The following is a 20,527-nucleotide window of genomic DNA, read 5'->3' as shown; positions in this document are numbered from 1 at the left end:
CAGGGAGGTGTCACTGCTCAAGGTCGGTCATTGGCTATCAGACCACCACCACGCACCTCCAATGGGACCTGGTCATGCTCCTGCTGTTCCTCCCCTTTCCCCTCCCCTGCATATATGAGGCCATTCATGCAGTGAAACAGATGTTTTCCAGTTACTTCAAACTATTCCTTCTCTTTCTAAAGCAGATGAAAAAGAACTACAAGAGAAACCACGGAAATTGCTTACAGGTATCTTGGGCACAACTTTATCATTTAGGGTTAGATCTTCTGAAAGCTTATACTTGGGAAACTGCAGGAAGAAAGAGGAGAAAATAAAATGCAGGAACAATGCAACAGATCCTTAACTGGCATGAGATATCATGGTATCATTTCAGTGGCTTCCTAAGAGTTACACTGCTTTTTCTCACTGGAAAGTCTAGCATGGAAACATATTTTCCTTTTCCAGTTGGTATATGGAAAGGCAAAATGTGATGCTACAGTGTCAGGTTTAATGAAAGAGCAAGTTCTGATGTCCTGTAACACAGTGTACATGTGAAAAAAATGGTTGTCAGACCAGACATGCCCACATGGAGGTGCACAGCTGCAAGCCAGATTTTCCCACCCAAATCCCACTGACATGCCCACCCATATTGCAGCGACATACAGACTTCTGTGTTGCTTAGCAAAATTTTTCAGTGAAAAATACTGATGCTGTACAAGCAGTGTACCAGCACTGCAGTTTATATGAATCCACACAACAGCCATTCACCAAGTCCAGACCCATAGACTTGATTATTTGCTTTATTTTCTTTCTCCCCATCCTGCAGACCAGTACTCCTGGAGGGAAGGACAGCACAGGCACTGCTGGACAAACATCATACACTCAGGAACAACACCCTCTGCAACCTTGGACATTGGCACGTTTTTACCACAAAGACCCAGTGTTTGCCTGAAGAATGACGTCGTTTCTCCATTCGTTTGGCTCATGCAGTGACCCCTCTGGCCTCCACATGGACAGGGTGAGACACCTGATTTCTCTCTCTGCAATACTGTCCTCCCTAGGGCACTTCCTCACTTTGTCCTTGAGCCTCTCTTGTGCCTCTGCATGCCAAGGTCAGTGCTTGTAGGAAATCTCAGGAAGCTGCCAGCCTGACAGTCAGCAGAGAAACCTCTGCAAGAGCTGAGAGCGCCGTCCAGTCGAAGGCCTTGTGCCTGTGTTCCTCTGTTTTCTTGCACGTTGCCCTTCCTGACCCATGCTGTTTTGCTTTTTCTTGCTGAAGGGTGCTGTGGCACATAACATGGACATAAAGCCTTCCCTGCTTTACAGTGTTTGCTTTACATTCCGTTTCTCCCATCCTCAGAAAGACAAACCCCATGCTGTGTTAAAGTTTCTCCACCACAACAGAGGCATCTAAGATAGATTACAAATATTTTTAATGACATACATTATCTAAGACCCTCTTGAGACCAAGAAGGTGTCATACTGGTGGTCTTCTTCTTCAAAACCAGAGTTTGGGTCCTGTTGTTCCTGGTTTGGCTAGAAGCTGACACAGGAGGGAAGTACTTGGAAGTGTTTTTTTCCCAGTGTTGGCTGTGATATGGTCTGACAGGCTATTACAGAAAATCTGTGGGAGTCTTCTTGAAAAAAAGCAGTGTCAGACACTTAGATACCACTTTAAATAATCCCCTGCAGCCCAGCTTGCATTCTTAACTCTTTCAGAAGTATATAAAAGTATTTACAGGTGGATGCTTGCTGTTATGAGCCTTTCTAGGCTTTCTAACCCTTCAATCCAGCAATCCAAGCACTAGGATTACAGGTCCTCACAGAGACTTACTGTCGTCACAGAGGACAGAGGAGATAAAAAAGTGAATGGACATGATGCTTAACTTTTTCACTTAATTTAGAAGTGGGAGCCTTTTCAGGCAGGAATATGGAATGAGAAATCATGGCACATTATGTCACTGTAAGGTGTTAGTATGCAGACCCATACTGTGCAGAAATAACAGTGATATTAAAATGACACTGGAAAAGAGTATATTTCTATCACACATAATGATACTTTGGGAGTACTTGTACTTCTAAAAAATAAGTTATAGTAGTATCATTTCTTAAATAATAATAAGAGGAAAAAGCTTGCATCATGAGGGGAATGCAGTGCACTTGCATTTAACCAAACAACTAACCTGGCCCATAAAAAGTACAAAATCACTGCCTGCAGTAACTATTCCATGGCAAAATTGGTGTATTATCCAAACTGTAATTCTTTCTCACAGAGGTAGTGTTTGAACTCAGAACTGGCAATTCTCACACCTCTCCCATGGCCATGAAGGCAGGGTTCCCAGTAGGAATTCAGATTCAGAGGCAGAACCATCTCTCCTCTGCATCCCTAGGGTTCCTCATCCCCCTGTGCCTCTGGCATGGGGAGAAAGACATAGGACAAAGATGCCAGGAAAGGATAAGGATAGGGTGAACAAGAAGGGAGGTCAGTTGCACTAAAGAACAATTACTCTCAGTTTTTTGTATTCTTAAAAATGATTATGCAGACTTTTGCCGTGATTGCTGATACACTTTTTTAGTGAAGAGTGTAATCTTTTATTAGAGAAAGGGTTACTAGCTGCTTTTGTGTTCTGGATGTCTGAGAATTGATTGCTTAAATACCTATCTAACTACATGCAGTGACCGAGGGTTTTCTGCACAGGTTATGGCTTGTTTATGTGTTCATGAAAGAGCTGATATAAACTGTCTTGCAATATAAAAAACTTTATACCTGTGTTTGAAACATCACTGCAAACAAGATGCATAACTAGTTACAGAGCTTAAATGTTCATTATTGTGCCTTTTATAGCACAGAAACAGAAGGTGGTAGCTAGCTATAATGGAGATTGGTAAGGTTAAAACACAAGTGTCTAGCACTTCCTCTCAAAAATGTGGCACAACGTAAATGAATTTTCTATTTGAATGGCTTGGAGATGTTGCTGGTGTCAAAATTTTGTCTCTGTTTTGAACTGAAATGGCCGTACAAAAGTTGACAGAAGTATGCATGTAAAAATATTAAGGACCATTGAAAACTGTATTCACATGTGGCATGGGTTATTACTTAGTTCTTAATTTGTGGGTCTACTTTTTGGAATTTGACAATGTACGTACTGGATTTTTGTAGTAGAAGTTAATTTAATTGCTGTCCTTGTTATACCCAGCCTTGTTGTCAAAGGATCTGACAGTTGTGCATTTCAGTTTTAGGTGAAGTCTTGCTGGATAAAGTATATTAATATAAACAGAAAGCCTGTTTTAAAGACAACAGATAAAAATATTTTAATTGCTTATGGTTTTCCAGATTGTGATTTTTACTGTCTGTTTCTAGCAGTATAATTCTGGTAATGTTTTGCCTTTAACTACTCAAATGAACTAGCATTTTCTATAAAAAAATAAGTAAATGGGAAGAGATAAATTGTAGTACACCTCAAAAAGAATGATGAAAAAGAAAGACATGGTTTAAGCAACTTCAGAGATGATGTGTTTGCCATGAGAAAAATTTAAAACTTACAGCTTCTCTCTGCACTTAAGTAAATTAAGTACTATGTTTGGATGTGGTCAGACCTGTAAAATCGATTGAAATGGAAAAAAACATTGGGAGTTGGAAGGATGTCCAAGAATAATATGCATCCACATGAAAAACACCTGGCTCTGTTGCCCCAAGAGGCTGCTGCCTGCGTGATGGGGTTAAAGTCTAATCTGAGCAGGCTGGAGCAGAGTGGAGTCTGCCTCCTACCCACCTCTCCCCACCATGCTGGATGTTTCCTGTTTTCTGTACTCTGCAGTCTTGCTTAACTGTCTCAAAGTCCAGCTTGTTCATCCCTATCTAATCAGAGGTATTGTTTATTAAGTGATTTGTTTTCCCCAGTCACCTACAGCCCTCACCCTCAATGTGAAGAGCCTGGCTGTTTAACCCCTCTGGAAGAAATGCCCCTGTGTGTTTGGCTCCACAGCAGTGTCTGCAGACACGTACATCGGGGGGCTGGGAGGTGTTGGGCAGAGCAGACCCAAGCCCACCAAGGGGATCGCACAAGGGAGGGTTTGCTTTGTTCTACATTCTGTGCAACTTAAAGCTGGGCTGCAACAAACGTCGTGACTTGGAATGAAAAACAGGCGAGCACGCAACACTACTGTTACCAAAACACAGGTCTTTGCAATAATTTCAATAGTGGGTACAGCAAAGAAGGATACAACTTTAAATTGAGCTGCCTGTGACAACTTTCCTGGGCTGTGAGAAACAGCTGTAACAGGACATGAAGGTATATGCTGTAATGACACTGGTCTCCATGCCTGTTGACATTTTGTTTTTAAAAAAGCAAGAAGGCAAACAACTGGCTTCTATAAAGGAAGACATTTAACTGTTTATTACGTGTTTATCTGAGCAGTACACAGTCCCCCAAAAAAGCACAGTTAGGTGCTGCATGTTAATATTCACACACATATTTGTAAAATACAAACCAAAACAGATGTCTGAACTGGACCAACTTGCTGAAAAGACCATTTGTAGATGTGGTTTCTGTCCAGGAACACTGGACTCCAAGGCAGAAATTCTAAGAGAAAGTAGGCACAGCTGCCCAGAGGCTTAAAAACAGAACAATAAAATGTAACTCTTCATCAACATTTAAAAATCACTGTCATTGTACAGCTGGGAACGTGGCATTCCTAGCTTGCCATGAAGAACGAAGTCGTGGGAAGGGACACTGATGCTGCTGACCCTTAGCCTGTAGGTGCATGGATAAACTGGCTGATGGGGTGGATTCTCCCAAAGCTGTCAGGACAGACAGTCTGTGGAAATGAAGTTACTCCAGCAGGGACACATGCAGTGAAGAAGCACAGACCACGGAGTACCTAATTCTCTATGCATTTTTGGCAGGTGTGCGTTTTGCTGAAGATTATTCAGAACCACACGTTGGGCCTTGCCATCTGCTGAATTTGGATATGATGTCTGTAGAGCTGGTGTGGAAATACACAAAATGAAACTGACTTTGGGAGAGAAACTGCCAATGCCTTTGTAACTACAACTGTCTCCCACAGAAAATTACCTTTTATGTACCCTCTCTGTACAAAAGTAAGCCAACGTTAAATTCCGTCACTCAGGGCTTGATTTTCCCTAAAGTCCCTGTTAAAATGCCTCGATTTTGATTGGAGAAGGGCCTGAGAAACCTGGTCTACTAAGACCTGCTTTGAGTGGGGTTGGATCAAAATTACTACATCTGTGTATGCATGAACGTGAGAGTATCTTTCTTGGTCAAATGTGGTCAGGAAAGATGGATCTACTAATCAGGAAAACAAACAGTGGCACACAGAAAGAAGAGACTACTAACACAGTTTTTATAGGAAGAAGTTTATTTTGTAGAAAGTTTGCTTGTAAATAATTTTATTTAAAAAAAAAAGTAATTCAGCCTGTATCCAGACAAATTGCTGCTGAAATGGCCAATGATTCACAGCTCCTCACCCCAGGAAGGAAGGCTTTTCTCTCTTCAAATGCAGTGCCTTCTCATTAAGACATTGATGCCTACTGGAGTTAGAAAATCCTCTTGGGCAGAAGTCTAATCTTGTAGCACCCTGTCAGTTTATGCCCTGTGTTCTGCCGGAGTCATGCTTATGTTGGACATGCCTTGGAAACAAATGTAGTTTTTGTTTAAGTTAATAACTCCCCTGAACTGTCTTGGACTATAAAGCCTTGGGTGGGTCCTGCTGCTGGCCCATCAAGAAAGACTCCTCTTGTGCAAGCAGCAGCTGCTGCATTGAAGAATAGTCTCCAAACTACTGGGAACAAACCAACACCCAGGAAAATCCATACTGTTTGTTTCCAAAATAGTCACTGAGTTTGTTTTAAAGTGAAAGAAACCAAGCTCTTAAGGCCACATTTCAAGGGGCTAATGCCATGCTTTGAACTTCGTAGTCTGAGATGGGGCAACTCAGCTCCACTCCCTTGGGAGAAAAGAGAGGGAAAAGGCTTTTGGGTGTTTGAAACTGCATTTTGAGCCTGAACTGTGGAACAAAATCCAACAGGAATTAAGAATTCACAGTAGCCTCCCATTCTGTGTTCTGAGGGTGATGTGCACTTCTCTGACTTGTAATTTCTAGTCTAACATGCAGCACAGGAAAGAGAAACAAGACTCAATCTGCTTTGTGGAAGGTCAGAGGCAGCAGCAGCAGCAGGAGACTTTCCTGGGATGCCCCCGTTGGCACGGTGGGGTGGGCACTGTGCAAGTACCTGAGTAACTCAGAACAGCTCCCTGCAGGCTCAGTGAAGCAGTGCCTCTGTTGTGAAGGTGAGTTGTGCACCTAAGAAAACTGTCCCGGAAGGACATAAAGAATTTATTAACCTGCTTCTTGCACAAAGGAGTTTGTTCTCAACTGGTTTATCTGAAACTCTCACACTGGCAAGTTCAAGCCCTGAGCCCTCTGCACATTGGTCTCACAGTCAAATTCTCTCATCTGTTATGCCATGAAAATTGTCTTCTAGTTTAGAAGGGGTGCCTCAAATTTGTGTTCTTAATTTTCAGCTACGAGGTTCAGTGAAATTACTGACCTCCCCTGGACTTCTGGGATGACAAATAAAGTACTACTGGACAAACAAGAGAATAACTTTGAGACAAGTGGATAAATCATTTCCCACATCAAAGCATTTATTAACTGGATATAGTTAGTCGGTCTCTTATCTGAGGTTTCTTTCTTTTCCCCTCTTCTTTTTCCATTCCCTGTCCCATTTATTGTACATGGCTGAGAGGTTTTCTTTGCAGGAAGGAATATGAATAGACCGTCATGAAAGAACAGGGCACTGTCCTGTATTTGTACAGTACAAAGATAGAAAAGAGAGAAGAGCAAGCACTTGCACTGAAACATTCACAGCTGAAGATACAGAAACCAGTTGTAGGTGCAGGCACTTGGTGGAACAAATACACAGTGACACTCAAATGCTGACACCCAAACCCTACTGCAGGGAAGCCAGAGGAGAGATTTGCCCACCTGCCACTGTGTGACTGCCCTGGTATCTCCAGGGCTTTCAGCAGCTGGGAACAAAATGTGGTTTTGCCTGTGCCATTTTTCTGGAGTCCTCTGCCAGGAGGCCTAAGGCCTCACCTTTGGAATGGCATGGAACCCACAAGCAGTTTTTACTCACTCTAGTTTCTAGAGATGTTCTGGAAGTGCCCAGCTGACTACTGGAGAGCAAAGCACCACTGTGATGCTGTTTCTCATCTAGTCTGCACTGTGCCTTCGTGTAACCAATATCCACTCTGCTGACAGAGGGAGGATTGCCATTTTCTTTGGTTTCATGTCTCAGGAGTTTTATATATTTCACAACTGTAATCAGACTTGTTAAGAGCTTAAGGCACAAATCACCTGGGAGAGAGCTGGGAGAAGAAAATTCAAAGCACAGCCTTTCCGTCAACAAAATGAAAAGCCCAAACAACTCCCACTGACTAAACTCAACAAAAAATATTGTACTTGGTCCATTCCAAAGCAGGGAATATGGTTTTAAAAATAGTTCAATCAAACTCCACATGTACTTATAAGAATTTGAATCGGAATGATTTTGAATTCGATTCAAAGCCCACTAAAGCCAAGGTGGGCTTGGGCCAATTTTTGCCTGTTTTCATTCAGTATGAGATCTCTTGTCATCTGCATGCTTTTATATTTAACTGTGCCCACAGCCCTAGTGCAAATTACCTATCCCAGATGCTTAACAACCAGGACACATGGTCACAACAGGTCACTGTCAGAGCGACCCCTTGATGTGCTGTGCTATTGCTGCTTTTTCTTTTGAACAGCTGTCTTTGTTTCCCCCAGGTATTTTGCTTTATGCAGGAGCAGTGAATGAACCACTCCGGCTGAGCTGTGGATTACAGCTCCAGAATGAACAAGGATCCTGCATGACAGCAGCACCTGATCTAATCTTTCCTTTGCCTCTGTGCTGAGAGGAAGTCACGGTAAATTCATGTTGAATGCCTAAGTTCAATCAGTGGCTGATAAGACCTCTTTTAATGGGTCCACTACAATGAGTGATGATCCCCCCCAACACAGCAATCGTTGTGTACAATGTGTGTCATTTATCAATGAAAATGTGTGTTTGTGACCCGTCTGTGTGACACCGGTGGCTGTGACTCTGTTTTCCTATTCCTACCCTCAGAGGAAGCAGCAAAGGTTTTGTTTTTAAGAGCCTCTGGTCCAAGCAAAAGAAGTGGGAATGGTGAAGGTGCAGACAGGGAGACAGTAACTAAAGAGGCTTCATAAACTTGAAGTATATAGGCAGAATTTGTGGGAAAGTTCCTGCAAACCACTTCTGCTTTTGAAGGGTCTGCTCAAAACCACAGCTTTGGAACAGAGACAGGTCAGAGATCAGACCTTAGGTAAGGATAGGGAAATAAGGCTTTCTCCTCCTCATCAGCTTAAATTTGAAACATTCACTTTGTCCAACATTTCTGCTTCCCCAAGGCAAGGATTTTTGTAACCATTGTTCAGCAGAGTAGGCAGGAAAGCGGTGCATATTGGTGCGAGAGCTTTTCTTTGGGAATGGTTAGGGAGAGTGAGCAATCCACAGCTGGAATCTTCCACCTTCCCTGGAATCCTCCACTCCCCTCCCAGGTGGTGCACGGTGATTAGTTCCAAGTTCATACTGAATAGGGTCTCTATGTACATAAGTTGATTTTTTAAGAAAACTTGTACTTTTAGAGAGAGTTATTCTTTGTCCACGCGGAGGCACAGGATGCCCAGTGCAAGCAGCACAGAGCCCGAGTTTGCACGCTGTCCCTCTGCCCCGTGGCAAGTGCCCTGGGCGGTTTCTGTGTGGCACGGCAGGAGCAGCTCACAGCAGTTTCGGGTTGCTGTTCAGTCGGAGGCTGGAGTACATTCCCACGTGCCGCACCAGGTTCGGCTCCACCACGAAGGCGTTCTCGCCCTTGCCCCGCAGCAGCGAGTAGAGGGCCGTGTCCTTGGCGAAGCCCTGGCGGCAGCGCAGCCCCCGCAGGTAGCCCGAGGCCCGGCGGGCGGAGGCGGCGGGGAAGAGCATGGCGGGCGTGCAGCACTCGCTGGCCGGCACCACGTTGTAGAGCGCGGGGTGCAGGCGGCGCAGCTCCAGCCCGTAGTGCCGCCCCACCAGCTCCGACAGGGCCATGCTGTAGAGGGCGAAGAACGCCACCAGGCACCAGCTGGGGCCCGCCCGTCCCGCGGCCCGGCAGTATGCACAGGTCAGCACCGGCCCCAGGAACATGCCCAGGCCCAGCCATTCCAGGATCCTCATGGGCTCGGGGTTGAAGTAGCGCTGGAGCCTCTCGGGATGGTACAGCTTGAAGTAGAGAGCGTCTCTGAGGTAGGGCTTGGAGAACCGGGCCGAGAAGAGGTGCTGCAAGACAGAAAATATCTCCTCCTCTGGCACGGCATCATCTTCCACGAGGAGGATGTACTCTGGGTTGTACACCAACAGCGACTGCTCGAGGCAGAAGACGTAGTCCTGCTTCTCCTTCTCGAACTGGTTCAGGCTGGGGTCAGGGTTCTCTCCAGCTCTGTCACGACTGACCATAGGAAAGAAGCTGCTCAGCAGCCTGACATCCTGATGGCTGCTGGGGTCTGACTCCACGTTACAGAGGAGCATGCGGTGGCTCTGGCAACGCGCACCACATTTCTGGAGGAGGCGGTGGAACTGGGAGACCACTTGCAAGACGTAGTGGAAATCATTCCGCCTCTGCACAGTGATAATGGTGATCAGCAGCAAGGGCTGGAAGGCGTCACTGCCAGAGGCCTCGGAGGCGTTTGGCATCTGCATCTTCTCGAAGTAACGGAGGGCATCCTGGCCCTCCTGCTGGTTCTGCTCCAGGAACTCCTGGCTCATGGGGTTCAGGTGCCAGCGCCGCAGGTAGAAGTAAGAGTGGAGGAGCCGGTGGCAGATCAAAGGTGCCAGCACACCAAAAGTCACCACAGTCAGGGTGAGAAGATGGATGAAAGGGCTGGACCAATGGCACCACTTCCCCCAGAGCTGCCAGGCTTGGGGTAACATAACTCCTGCAGAAGGAGGGCACTCTTGCATCCTTCATGCCTTCAATCCTTCACTTCCAATGCATCCTTCGCCCTGGACTGCAGGGTATCACTGGGGCCATTGCTGCCAAACCTGCACAAGTTGTCCAAGCCTAGAACGGAAGGAAAAAGGATGGTTACTGAAATAGCTACTGACAGAGAAAATTGAAAGCGGGGGGCTAGTCACTGAGTAAGCTAAAATACAAGGCCCCTGTGGAGTCCCTTGGGGTGGAGGCATCACTGAAAAGTCCTGGGAGGCTGAGAATAGATGAGACAAATTTAGTTTCCAGTAAAGTGCCCCTAAGGCCTTTTCAGCAAGTAGGAGCTCTGATCTGAGTTGGAAAGGACTTTGTGTGTTTGTTACTGTGCTTCAAACGTAACAACAGGCCAGGTGGATGCAGGATGTGTGGAAATCCCTTTCTTTTTAAGGCACAGAACTCAGGTACCACTGTCTGGTCACAGTGCCATAGCAATGTTTAGATCACAGCCAAGAAGCAAAGCCAGATCTCTTGTATCTTAGTCTAGCACATATTTGAGAGACAAACTTTTACCTCTTTGGAGTCACACATGCTTCCCTCCTGCTGCTCACACACTTGCAAATGTGTGTTTTTCCACACTCTTCCCCAGAGCCTGAAGCCAGATAACAAAGACACCAGTTTACTTCACTGAGGGCCTGTGTATGCTAAGGGTAATGTGTGTGTCTGTCTTTTTCTCTCCGATGTCTTGTCCTTGCTAGACCCTGTGAAATACATGGGCACAGCAGCATTAACATGTTGTAATTTAGCCATTGACTCATATTGCTTATGTAAAAGTATGCAATTTGGAAGTATATGCCTTGAATTTTAAACTGAAGTATTCATATAAATATGTAATATTTTTTGTGTACACATTCACTTTAAGCAAATACTCACTTCCACAAAAGTTAGATTTTGCCATATCTGCTTCTCTGGCTACCCTGAACACCTCACAGCCTGGGTGACAGAAGTTTACCCAAAATCTGGGCAGTTAGACTGTTCAGATGAATTCTCTTATGTCAGTAGTCTCACTTTTAAATCTGCTGTTTCATTTTCCCTTTAGTTTCCTATTCCCTCTCCCTAAGAACTGAGTTACTCATGTTCCCCTCACTGAGGTAACTGAATGTGCACTGGGTGTTCAGTGCACAGTTTCTCCAATTCCTAACCTTCTGCCTTCATCAAGTTCTGATCATCAAATGGTGTTTCCAGACCAAAATGTTATTCTTTGTCCTTTTCTACACTGTCATCTGAAGCCTAAGCAAAGTTGGGTGGATGGAAAAAAATCATGGCTTTCCTCCTCTGTCTCAGAAAAATGGATCTTGTACAAGAAAAGATTTTGAGGACACAGAGCAGGGTCTGGCTCTGGGGATACTTCAAAACTGCTTTCTTTACAGTGGTCACAGATTTGCTGTTTTTACCATTAGGAGAACTTATTCCCATTTCCATATGGGAATGTGACAACCGTCTGTGAAACGCCTTTTAACAAGATTAATGCAAAAGATACCAGAGTTATTCCAAATATTTGTTAGAGAACAGGCAGTTCATGCTGTGAGATCTCAAACCATCCTCAGAGAGACAGTGGCATCAGTGTTGTGCTTTCTTAGGGCTCAAGACAAGATTTAGAGTAATTAAACAGAGAACAGATTTACAGGCTGATGAATTAGAATCTTCAGTTTCTTCCCTTATAGCTTTCTTTTTCTTTCTGGTTACACAATCCCGTTTCACAAACACTGCATTGAATTGCATCAGTGAACCTTGTAAAGGCCTTAAAGGTGATGGCTGCACTTCAGCTGCTAGATCCAAGTCCTGAGGATTCACGATGTGAAGACCTGAAATCCATCAGATGCAAAGATCTGGCATTTAAATGCATTTATTCATACAAAATCTTGGGCTTTCCAGCTAACCTGTCACAAGCATTAAGAGAACACAAAAATGCAGAATCATATTCTACAGCTCATGCTGTTGAGCCTTGTCTTGATACGAGCATCATTGTGGGCACTGTATCTGAGCCAGCCTCCAAACTTGAAAGTGAGGACCACAGTGGGGAAAAGGAGATGAAGGAAAACTAGAAGGTGCTTTAGTTCTCAGGGAGTAAAGAAGTTTACTTTCCTCTGCCAGCTATGCTGAAGCTCTGAGCTACAAAACCTATGAGCTGGCAGTGAGCTCTTGGGATATACATGAAAGCACTAATAATAATTCTTTGAGCATTTCTTCATTAATAATTCTTGGAGTAACCTGGTCTAGTAAGTGGCATCTGGCAGGGAGGTTGGAACTAGCTGGTCTTTAAGGTCCCTTCCAACCCAAACCATCCTGTGATTCTGTGATGATAATGCTCACCCAAGGAGAGGCCTCCTTCCCTCACACCATTGTCTACTGAAGAGGAAAAAACCAAGTGTCCTGTCCTCCCCGCTGGCCAGCAGAGCTGGGAGGGCCACAACCTCATGAGATGAATCAAACAAGTTCTCACTTGACGTCTTGCCCTTCTGCAACCCGTGTTGTTCAAGGGTCATGTCCCACGTCCCTGCAGGTGGACTCGCACTGAGTCCCAAAGGCTGACAGTGCTTGGAAAGTGGTGCGGGGACTCCACCTGCTGGTGTCCCAGCTCCCGGCTCAGGGCAGGGTCGGTGAGGTGCATGTGGGCACCACCCTCTCTGGAGGTGCCTCCTGGCTCCAGCTTCCCCTGGAAAAGCACACAGGACTGGAAGGCACCCATGCAGGTCACTGTGTCGTAGTTCCAAACGTTATGACTTAACCCCAGCTTCACTTCGCGAGTAACAGAATTCAAGATCTTAGAGCTCTTATTCTGGCTCTGCAACTCAGGGAGCCTCAAGGAAACAGTGATCACACACAGACACTACTGCTTCTCTTCACATCTTCCTCTGCTGCCTGAGATGTTCACACTCACATTGACAGCCACACTCTGTCACTCTATTTGCAGAGGAAGAGGCTGTTTTCAGTGGGCAGTGAAATAACCACAGAGGCTAAAAATGGTCATGCATGTATCAAAGTAGGTCAAATACTGTCATTAATGTAAAAAACAAGCTGAAGAATCTAGAAGAGAGGGAAGAGACTGACCTCCTTCCCACCTTTTGTCTGTATCACTGGGAACCTGATAGTTCAAGATATAGGTAAAAATTTTCTTCTACAGAGGTGAAGCTTGCTCTTATCTGCAGGATTTGAATCCAGAGTTTCTGCTCAGGCTGTTTTCTAGCCATTAGGATGGTTCTGACTTCAGGTAAGAGACTCTGTTCTTCAGAAGCTGTTTGTACTATCATTTTAACTTTTTTCCCTTCCTAGGGGGAAAATCATCTTGTTTGTTCTTCAGGTAAGTGGCATTTCAGACAGAAAAAAAAAAAAGAAGTATGATGAGAAAAGCAAGAATCAGATTTGGATTTTATAGTGCCTTTAAAACCCCCACTTTATTAAACTGAATAGTAACTACTTTGCAACCATATAAATTCTTGCAGTGGAGGGCAGATTTATACATACTCTATGTAGAACTGAGCTATTGCTTAAACACAACTAGAAGCTGTGGTGATGTAAAGCTGTAGGTTTGGCTTGTTTTTTTTCTTAGATACTCATGATGAAGATTCCTTCCAGAAACACCTGATTCCAAATCTGTATCACATCTTCATCAGTCCCCTAATTACTTGGGTGAATTACACTGTTCAGGAAAAGTCACCTCTTCGCACACCGAGGAAGAGTAGAAGAATTAGTAATGTACTCTTTGGGGTGCAGAGCACTGTCTGCTGTGCTTGTGCTTTAAGAGAGAAAGCTGATTTTCTGTCTGTTCCAAACTCCTCTCCACAGAGAGGTGTTCCTGGAACAAAGTTTCCTGCATGTTTCAAAACTGAAAAATTTTAGGTTCCTGGATAGCTAATGTAAGAGAGAGCATCTGCCTTCTACTTCCTGCTCCATGAGATAAGGACACAAGTGTTCCTGTACTATTACAATATTAAATGATTCCTTTTTGCCTATCTACAGATCTTCCAGGTCAGTGGGAAAAGCCATTTCTTTCCTAACATAAAAACAGCTGGATGAAGTTCATGTGGTCAGAGCCATAGAATCATCTCTGGCAAACAAAGGCAGGCTCTTGGAAAATGTCATGGGCTGTCACAGTCCCCGGCTGGGCCACAGCAGTGGTGGGAGTAATGGTGCTCTCATGAGTGGTACCTTTCACTTGTGTGTTGATCCTATAGCAGCACCCCAAGCTGAAACCTTTGTGTGAAAAGCTTTTCTATGTCCCAGCCTAACACCATGCAGATGAGCTGCCAGCTCAGGACCAGCTCCTCTGCTGATGAACCCTCTCTGCAGAGACAAGGCCTTTGTCATACTGTGACAAACATCCTGCTTGAATCTGAGGAAGCCGATGGAGGCTTCCCAAGGAGCCATAGAGATCTCCTCCTGTAACATACATGCTGACAAGGAATGTACAGATATCCTCAAATTCGGAAACCTGAGGTCTCTGCCAAGAGCTGATCCCTATTACTGGGCCAGATGGCCAGCTTTTCTCATCTGCAATTCCTCTTGTTTTCAGACAGCTTTTAGTAGGTCAGGTGCCAGATAATATTTCTGCAGTGTGTCGGGCCCGCCTTGACAACAGCAGTGTCCAGTAGAAGCCAAGCATCCACGGATCTGACCACTGCACTTCGGTGCCAAACTGGGAGTGGGGCTCTCTAGAAAACACAAACCATCCCAGCAAGAGCTGTGCTGCTAAATTTTGCCCATCTCCTCTTGCTTAACTTACTGCTCTGCTGAATTGTTAAACTGAGGCATCAAGGGTTTTTGCAAATCTTTGGTCTATTACTTCTGACTGACTTTGGAGAGCTTTTTCAAGTGACTTTCCCAAGGTAGTTGCTTGTATGGTAGCTATTTGTTGAGGGCTGCCAATTTTGCTGCAGGCTTCTATCATTTGTGGTAGGGTAGGCTCCTGTTCAGGTAGACTTCGAATGACTTTTCTACATTCTTCACTGGCATTTGCATATGCAAGGTTGCGAAGTGCTCGGGCTCCATCATCCTCACACTGCCTTTCCAAGGCTTGTGTCAGGCGATCGATGAATGCTCTATAGGGTTCTAATGGGCCCTGCTCTACTAATGTAGAAGTCCCTTCTGGGGTCCCCACCAGTTGTGTCAATAAAAAAGCTTTGCAGGCTGCTTTTTTTATTCAGAGGAACCTTAATGGTAAGAGACCAGTAGTTGTTCTTTGTATTTTACTGGCAGCTACCAAATATATCTCTCACCTCAAGCACTGCTGAAAGCAATTGTCATTATGTTGTTTGTAGATGATGAGTGCCATCTATCTCTTATCAGATAAAATAAACCAGGCAAAGATCAGGGATGCTGCACTTAATCTCTCAGCTCCCTTAGAACTTTTGTTTCTTATGATCTGTGTACTAAAGGTGTAATACTGCTGCAGTTAACAGATTAATGACAGCTTGAAGTGTGGGAGAAGTGGCTAGAGAGGGGCAGAGGACCTGGCCCTTTGCAAAAGTTATGTGGTGCATGAGATAGAAATTGAAGGCACTGCTGTCTGTTTTGATCTGCCATTCCTCAGGGCCTGTCAGTGAACATGCAGACCTTTTCTGTCCAAGGAGATGGAATTTAAGCACTATTGGAAGAGTAAATTCCAATAGTAGAGTAAAGAGCACTATTGCAGGGTGTAACCTTGTTCAGTTAGGTAACACCAGAAACTGCAGAATTAAACCTTGAATGTCAATTTAGTGATAATCTGGATGGCTATTCTCATTGGACTGTTGTTAACTTTTACAGGTTGTTCATAAATCCCTAGAAATCCACGAGGCACAGTTTGAAAGCTACGGAATTAAGAAAGGAGGGACATGGATGTGGCAGCTGAATGATACTTTCCCCATTTCATTTGAACTAAGAGGATAAGACTGCCACCAGTGAAAGAGGCTGTGAACTCAATATGTATTAATTACAGTTACTTCCCCAACTTCCGTCCTGTTTCTCATGTGTATTAATTTTCCTCTGCCACATGAACTTGAACAGAGCCCATTTCACCTGGCTGCCTCCCTGCAGGGCAATCCCACGGGAAAGCAATGCTCCCTCTGTTGCTACCAAGCAGTCAGGTAGATCACATGAAGTGGGAGTGGAGAGCAGCCTGGAGAAGAGTTCTGCAAGGTAATAGCTAAACACAGAGACTTAAGGCAATGAATTTTGTGAGGAGCTGTCTGTGATTTTGGTAGGTGTGGCAGGTGGTTGAGGTGCCCCAAGAGAACCAGGGCTTGTGATCACGAGGTTGCTCCTATCTGTCTGTAGAGGGACCCATCCACTCGGTCCTCCTGGTGGGGTGGCCTGTGGCAGACCCCCGCAATAAAGTCACCTGTCCCTATCCTCTCTTAATCCTGACCCATCATCTCTTGGACAGCTCCTCATCCATCCCTGGGCAGAGCTGCATTCACTCCAGCTGGTCACTGACATAGAGGGTGACCCCTCCTCATCTCCCCCACCTGCCCTTGCTAAAGATTCCGTATCCTTCCATTCCACCACTCCAGTCACAGGAGCCAGCCCAGCACATTGCCATGATGCCAAGAAGTTGGCAGCCCTGCAGGTGTGCCTGCAACTCCAGCTCCCCCTGTTCATTCCCCATGCCTTTACACAGAGGCAGGTATGTTGCACTCTGATGAAGGCAAAGTAGTGGCTGGAGTGGCTGGAATTCCTTTGTGCTGCCATTCAGGTCTCCTGCTGACCTGTGATCCCTCCCCATCTTCTGGGCATCTCTTGCTAGCTCAAAGGATTGGGATGGGCTGAAGTTCTCCTCCTCCAGCAACTTTAAATTAAGGCCCTCACCAACTTGGCAAGCCTGTCACTGAAATTACTCCTCTGTGTGAGAAGAACCCCAGCAGTCCCAACAGGTTTCTCCAAGTACATCCTCTGGTCCAAGCTGGACCCCTGGCTGTGGCACCAGTCCTGCAACCATTTGTTGGTTTGCCAGATTTCAAACGCCCTTCCCTTGGACTGGAAAGGTTGGCAAAAAAACTACCTGTGCTCCAGAAGATGGTGAAGGGATTGGAGCATCTCTCCTATGAGGAACGGCTGAGGGAACTGGGGCTGCTCAGCCTCGAGAGGAGATGGCTGAGAGGGGACCTGATCCATGTCTGTCAGTGTCTGCAGGGAGAGGTCGGGGGATGGACCCATGTGGGGCCCAGCAGTGGGACAAGAGGATCAGGCAGGAACTGATGCCTGGGAAGCTCCACCTGAAGATGAGGAAGAACTTCTTCCCCGTGCAGTGACCAAGCACTGAACAGACTGCCCAGACAGGCTGTGGAGTACCCCTCACTGGAGATATTCCAGAACCTGGACACAATCCTGTGCAATGGGCCCTGGAATGACCCTGCGGAAGCAGGGAGGTGGGACCAGATGACCCACTGTGGTGCCTTCCACGCTGACCCATTCTGTGACTGTGCCAGGCCTGTCTTTCCAGGAATTCAGGTGTCTAGGCCATGCCTCACAGGAGCTAAAGGTACCAGCCCGAGCTGGGATTAGACAAAACTGGAGCTGCTACAGCTGCACCCCTGCACCTTCACCAAAGAAGTGTTGGCTACAACTCGGTCACCGTGGGCTGGAGATTCCTGTGGCCCCTGTGAGCCCACAGAGCTCTCCTGTATGGCCTGGCAGAGATCTCCCCGTGAGCAGGGACATTGCTCAGGGACACTCCTGGAGGCTGAGATCCCCTTACCCAGCACCCGACGTCTATAGTGAGGTAACGCATTTTGCATTAAACCTAAATGTATATTATATGTTCATGACATTTATCTATCCAGCTATAGCTTTAGGTTTAGAAGTGGAGTAAGTAGCAGAGTCTAATAATGGTTTAAATCGTTGTTGAGATCATCAACTAAAACATGGTTCAATTACCATTTCATTACAGCTTAATTATTAATTATTGTTAAATCATTGTTAAACACTGTTATCATTCAGTTATTCCTTAATCACCATTTGCAATTTATTTACATTAAATAATTGATTAAATATCACTTGATCATAGAATCATTAATAAATCTTTTTTGTTATCTTCACAATGACATGGGAAGGATCTATGGGGGAGATGGACAGAAAAGGAAATAGATGTGGTGATGGCTGCTAACACTGCAGATGTTGTAGCTTTACTGTTGTTTGTTTATGACTGTGGAGAATAAAGCACAGGAATAAGGAAATAGAAGAATTGTGAACAAAGGCTGTTGATGACAAGGCTGTAAATTTCCAGTTGGGACAGGTCTATGTAACAATCAAAATGGAAAACTGTACAAGGCAACAACCAGAGTACTGTGATTCAAACCTCTGTTTGAAAGAAAAATGTTTAGTCATGCTGATAAAAAGCATTCCTCTTTGAAGAGACTCTACTATTGTTAAACTACTGACTTCTCTCTATTCACCACTTCTGCCTGAGGAATACACCTGCTTCCGCCCCTCCCCCTGCACCGGATGAACCAGAGCATTTATCCCGCACAGGAGGGCGTGGTGAATGGCATGCCCTGGTTCTGGGGGATACTGGTGGTCTGCTTGAGCCCCAAGGGGAGAACAGGAGGTAAATGCAGGAGCTGAAAAATAATCTGTGGTATAATTAGTAATGCCCTTGTTGGACAGACAAGAAAGCAGCAAATTTCACATGTGCAGGAGGGTGTTTCTCCTGGCTTTTGTGCTTGCAAATGCTTGCTGAACCTGATGTGCCTTCATGGTTGCCTTTATATTTATGGTTGTACATAAATGATTTTCTCAGCGACTGCAGGAGAGAAGCCAGCCCAGGAACCTGTAGTGTACATCAGCATAGTTTCATGTTCTGCTGCATCGCAGCACAACTGCAGATCTCCTCAACAGCCTTTGATTGTAACGTCAGCAACTTCGGCCATTGGGTTTCTTAGGTGCTCCTCGTGCCCTTCGGGAGAGCTGCCAGGTAGCACAAGGTGACCCGTAAAGCACTGGGATTAATAGCAGTTACCTCAGTGTGATAGTCAAAGAGGAGAGGGCGTTAGATAAGAAAAGCTGATCCCACCTCCACTCTCTGCCCTCCCTGCAGGACAGCAGGCACAGATGGCATTTCAGTGTGCCCAATCCTCAGCTCCTTGCCCAGACTTCAGACCAGAGAGATTCTGGCCACGCTTCTACCTCGGGCGGGGGCTCCTTTGGGTGGCACCAAGCACAGGACAGAAGCTGGCTGGCTTTTCCCCGTTCCCTTAAGAGTTCCACTTATCTTCCCTCAGGGAAGGGCCGTTTCTTGAGGCCCGGCCAGGCTCCGGCCACTTGTCCTCCAGCTCATCACCACGTACAGGCACATCCCCGGAGCAAGCACAGAAACATCGCCTCGATCCCTGGAGGGTTTCCACTTCCCTGCTGGCTCGGCTGCCGCAGCCACAGCAGCCGAGCCCAGCCCTGAGGAGCAGTTGTGGCTGCTCATCAGCCACAACTTCGTGGCCCCCCTTTTCGTGCTCCCCCAGCCTCGGTGCAGGGGAAGGGGAAGCATGCCCCCGGGACAGCCCGATCGAGCGGGAGATTTACCCGATCCGAGCGGGAGATTTACCCGATCCGCTGGGCAGCCCCGCACGCAGCTCCGCTCCCGCGGGGATCCTGCTCTCGGTGTGTGGCTGACTTCTGTTCCGCGAATTTCTCTCCTCCCTCTCGGGTGCTGAGGGTGGGGTTAAAGGCATCAAAGACCAAACATGTGACTCCGCCAGCACAGGGATGCTCAAGGAACGAGGGGAAGGGGAGATGGCCGGAGGGGGTCACCGTACGCGGGGGAGGGCACCGGCCCCTGGAAGCAGGTTCAGGAGTAAATCCCGAGCCTCGGGAGGACGCCCGGGGCGGAGGCGGCTGCGCAGCCGGAGCTCCTCATTCCTGCTCCATCCGGGAGCGGCGGGACAACCGCAGGGGCAGCGCAGCTCCCCCAGCCCATCCCCAGCCAGGGGTGTCACTTCTACCGGGTGTCACCTCTTCCCGGTGTCATCACTGCCGGGTGTCACCTCTAGTGGGTGTCCTTTCTGCCGGGTGTCACCTCTTCCCGGTGTCACCACTGCGGGGTGTCACTTCTGCCGCGTGTCCCCTCTGCCGGGTGTTCCCTCTGCCGGGTGTCACCTCTGCCGGGTGTCCCTGCCAGCTCCCGCGCCTCTGGGTCGCTGCCCTCCCCGCTGGGACCTGCTGGATGCTCCGGACCTCTCGCCTCACTCCCGGGAGGGGAGGATCACCAGTGCCCCGCAAGCTCGAGCAGAAAGAGTCAAGAGTCCCCAGCAGGTTCTTTATGTGCGTCTCACCCGTGACAGGTGGAAACAAAAAGCTTTCACTGTCTCAGCCTGCAGCGAAACCTTCACAGATGTATTGGCCGAAGTGGGGAGGCTCATTAGCTACACAAAAAATTTTATCAGGCTGTTCAGTATTTACAGTTTTTATCAAATTGCCCCAAGACTGCCTCTGACCGGTTCATTCCCCCTCCCTCCTGCCCCCTCACCACTTTTCTCTGTGTTCCACTTCCC

The 20,527-nt window shown here is 46.5% G+C and overlaps 1 protein-coding gene and 1 long non-coding RNA gene across 5 annotated transcripts; one reads left to right on the top strand and one right to left on the bottom strand.

The window, feature by feature from the left end:
- Nucleotides 1-52: 52 nt before the first annotated feature.
- LOC121661351 lies at nucleotides 53-18,406 on the top strand. Of its 2 annotated transcripts, XR_006014930.1 has the most exons (3): nucleotides 53-227; nucleotides 806-997; nucleotides 15,813-18,406. It is a non-coding gene; the product is annotated as an uncharacterized LOC121661351 (long non-coding RNA). The 2 variants fall into 2 exon arrangements; XR_006014931.1 differs by lacking the exon at nucleotides 15,813-18,406 and having other exon boundaries at nucleotides 806-4,154.
- PGAP4 (post-GPI attachment to proteins GalNAc transferase 4) lies at nucleotides 6,627-19,940 on the bottom strand. Of its 3 annotated transcripts, XM_042021481.1 has the most exons (3): nucleotides 19,582-19,940; nucleotides 10,581-10,659; nucleotides 6,627-10,142 (listed from the first exon to the last, which is right to left on the bottom strand). In XM_042021481.1, the coding sequence occupies exon 3, from the start codon at nucleotides 10,040-10,042 to the stop codon at nucleotides 8,825-8,827; it is 1,218 nt and encodes a 405-aa protein (XP_041877415.1). In that variant the 5' UTR covers nucleotides 10,043-10,142; nucleotides 10,581-10,659; nucleotides 19,582-19,940; the 3' UTR covers nucleotides 6,627-8,824. The 3 variants fall into 3 exon arrangements, with proteins under 3 accessions (XP_041877415.1, XP_041877414.1, XP_041877413.1); XM_042021480.1 differs by lacking the exon at nucleotides 10,581-10,659 and having other exon boundaries at nucleotides 19,560-19,940; XM_042021479.1 differs by lacking the exon at nucleotides 10,581-10,659.
- Between the last annotated feature and the right edge of the window lie 587 nt (nucleotides 19,941-20,527).

Source organism: Corvus kubaryi, unplaced genomic scaffold (assembly GCF_017639235.1).
Source record: "Corvus kubaryi isolate FWS band 111438036 unplaced genomic scaffold, C.kubaryi_AGA036_p1.0 37148, whole genome shotgun sequence".
In the NCBI taxonomy this organism is placed as follows: Eukaryota; Metazoa; Chordata; class Aves; order Passeriformes; family Corvidae; genus Corvus; species Corvus kubaryi.
Note: the sequence above shows the minus strand (reverse complement) of the source record. Positions and strands in the feature narration are given on the sequence as shown.

Excerpts from the sequence above, each read along its gene's own strand:
- PGAP4 (XM_042021480.1), bottom strand. The coding sequence starts at position 10,042 with ATGCAAGAGTGCCCTCCTTCTGCAGGAGTTATGTTACCCCAAGCCTGG.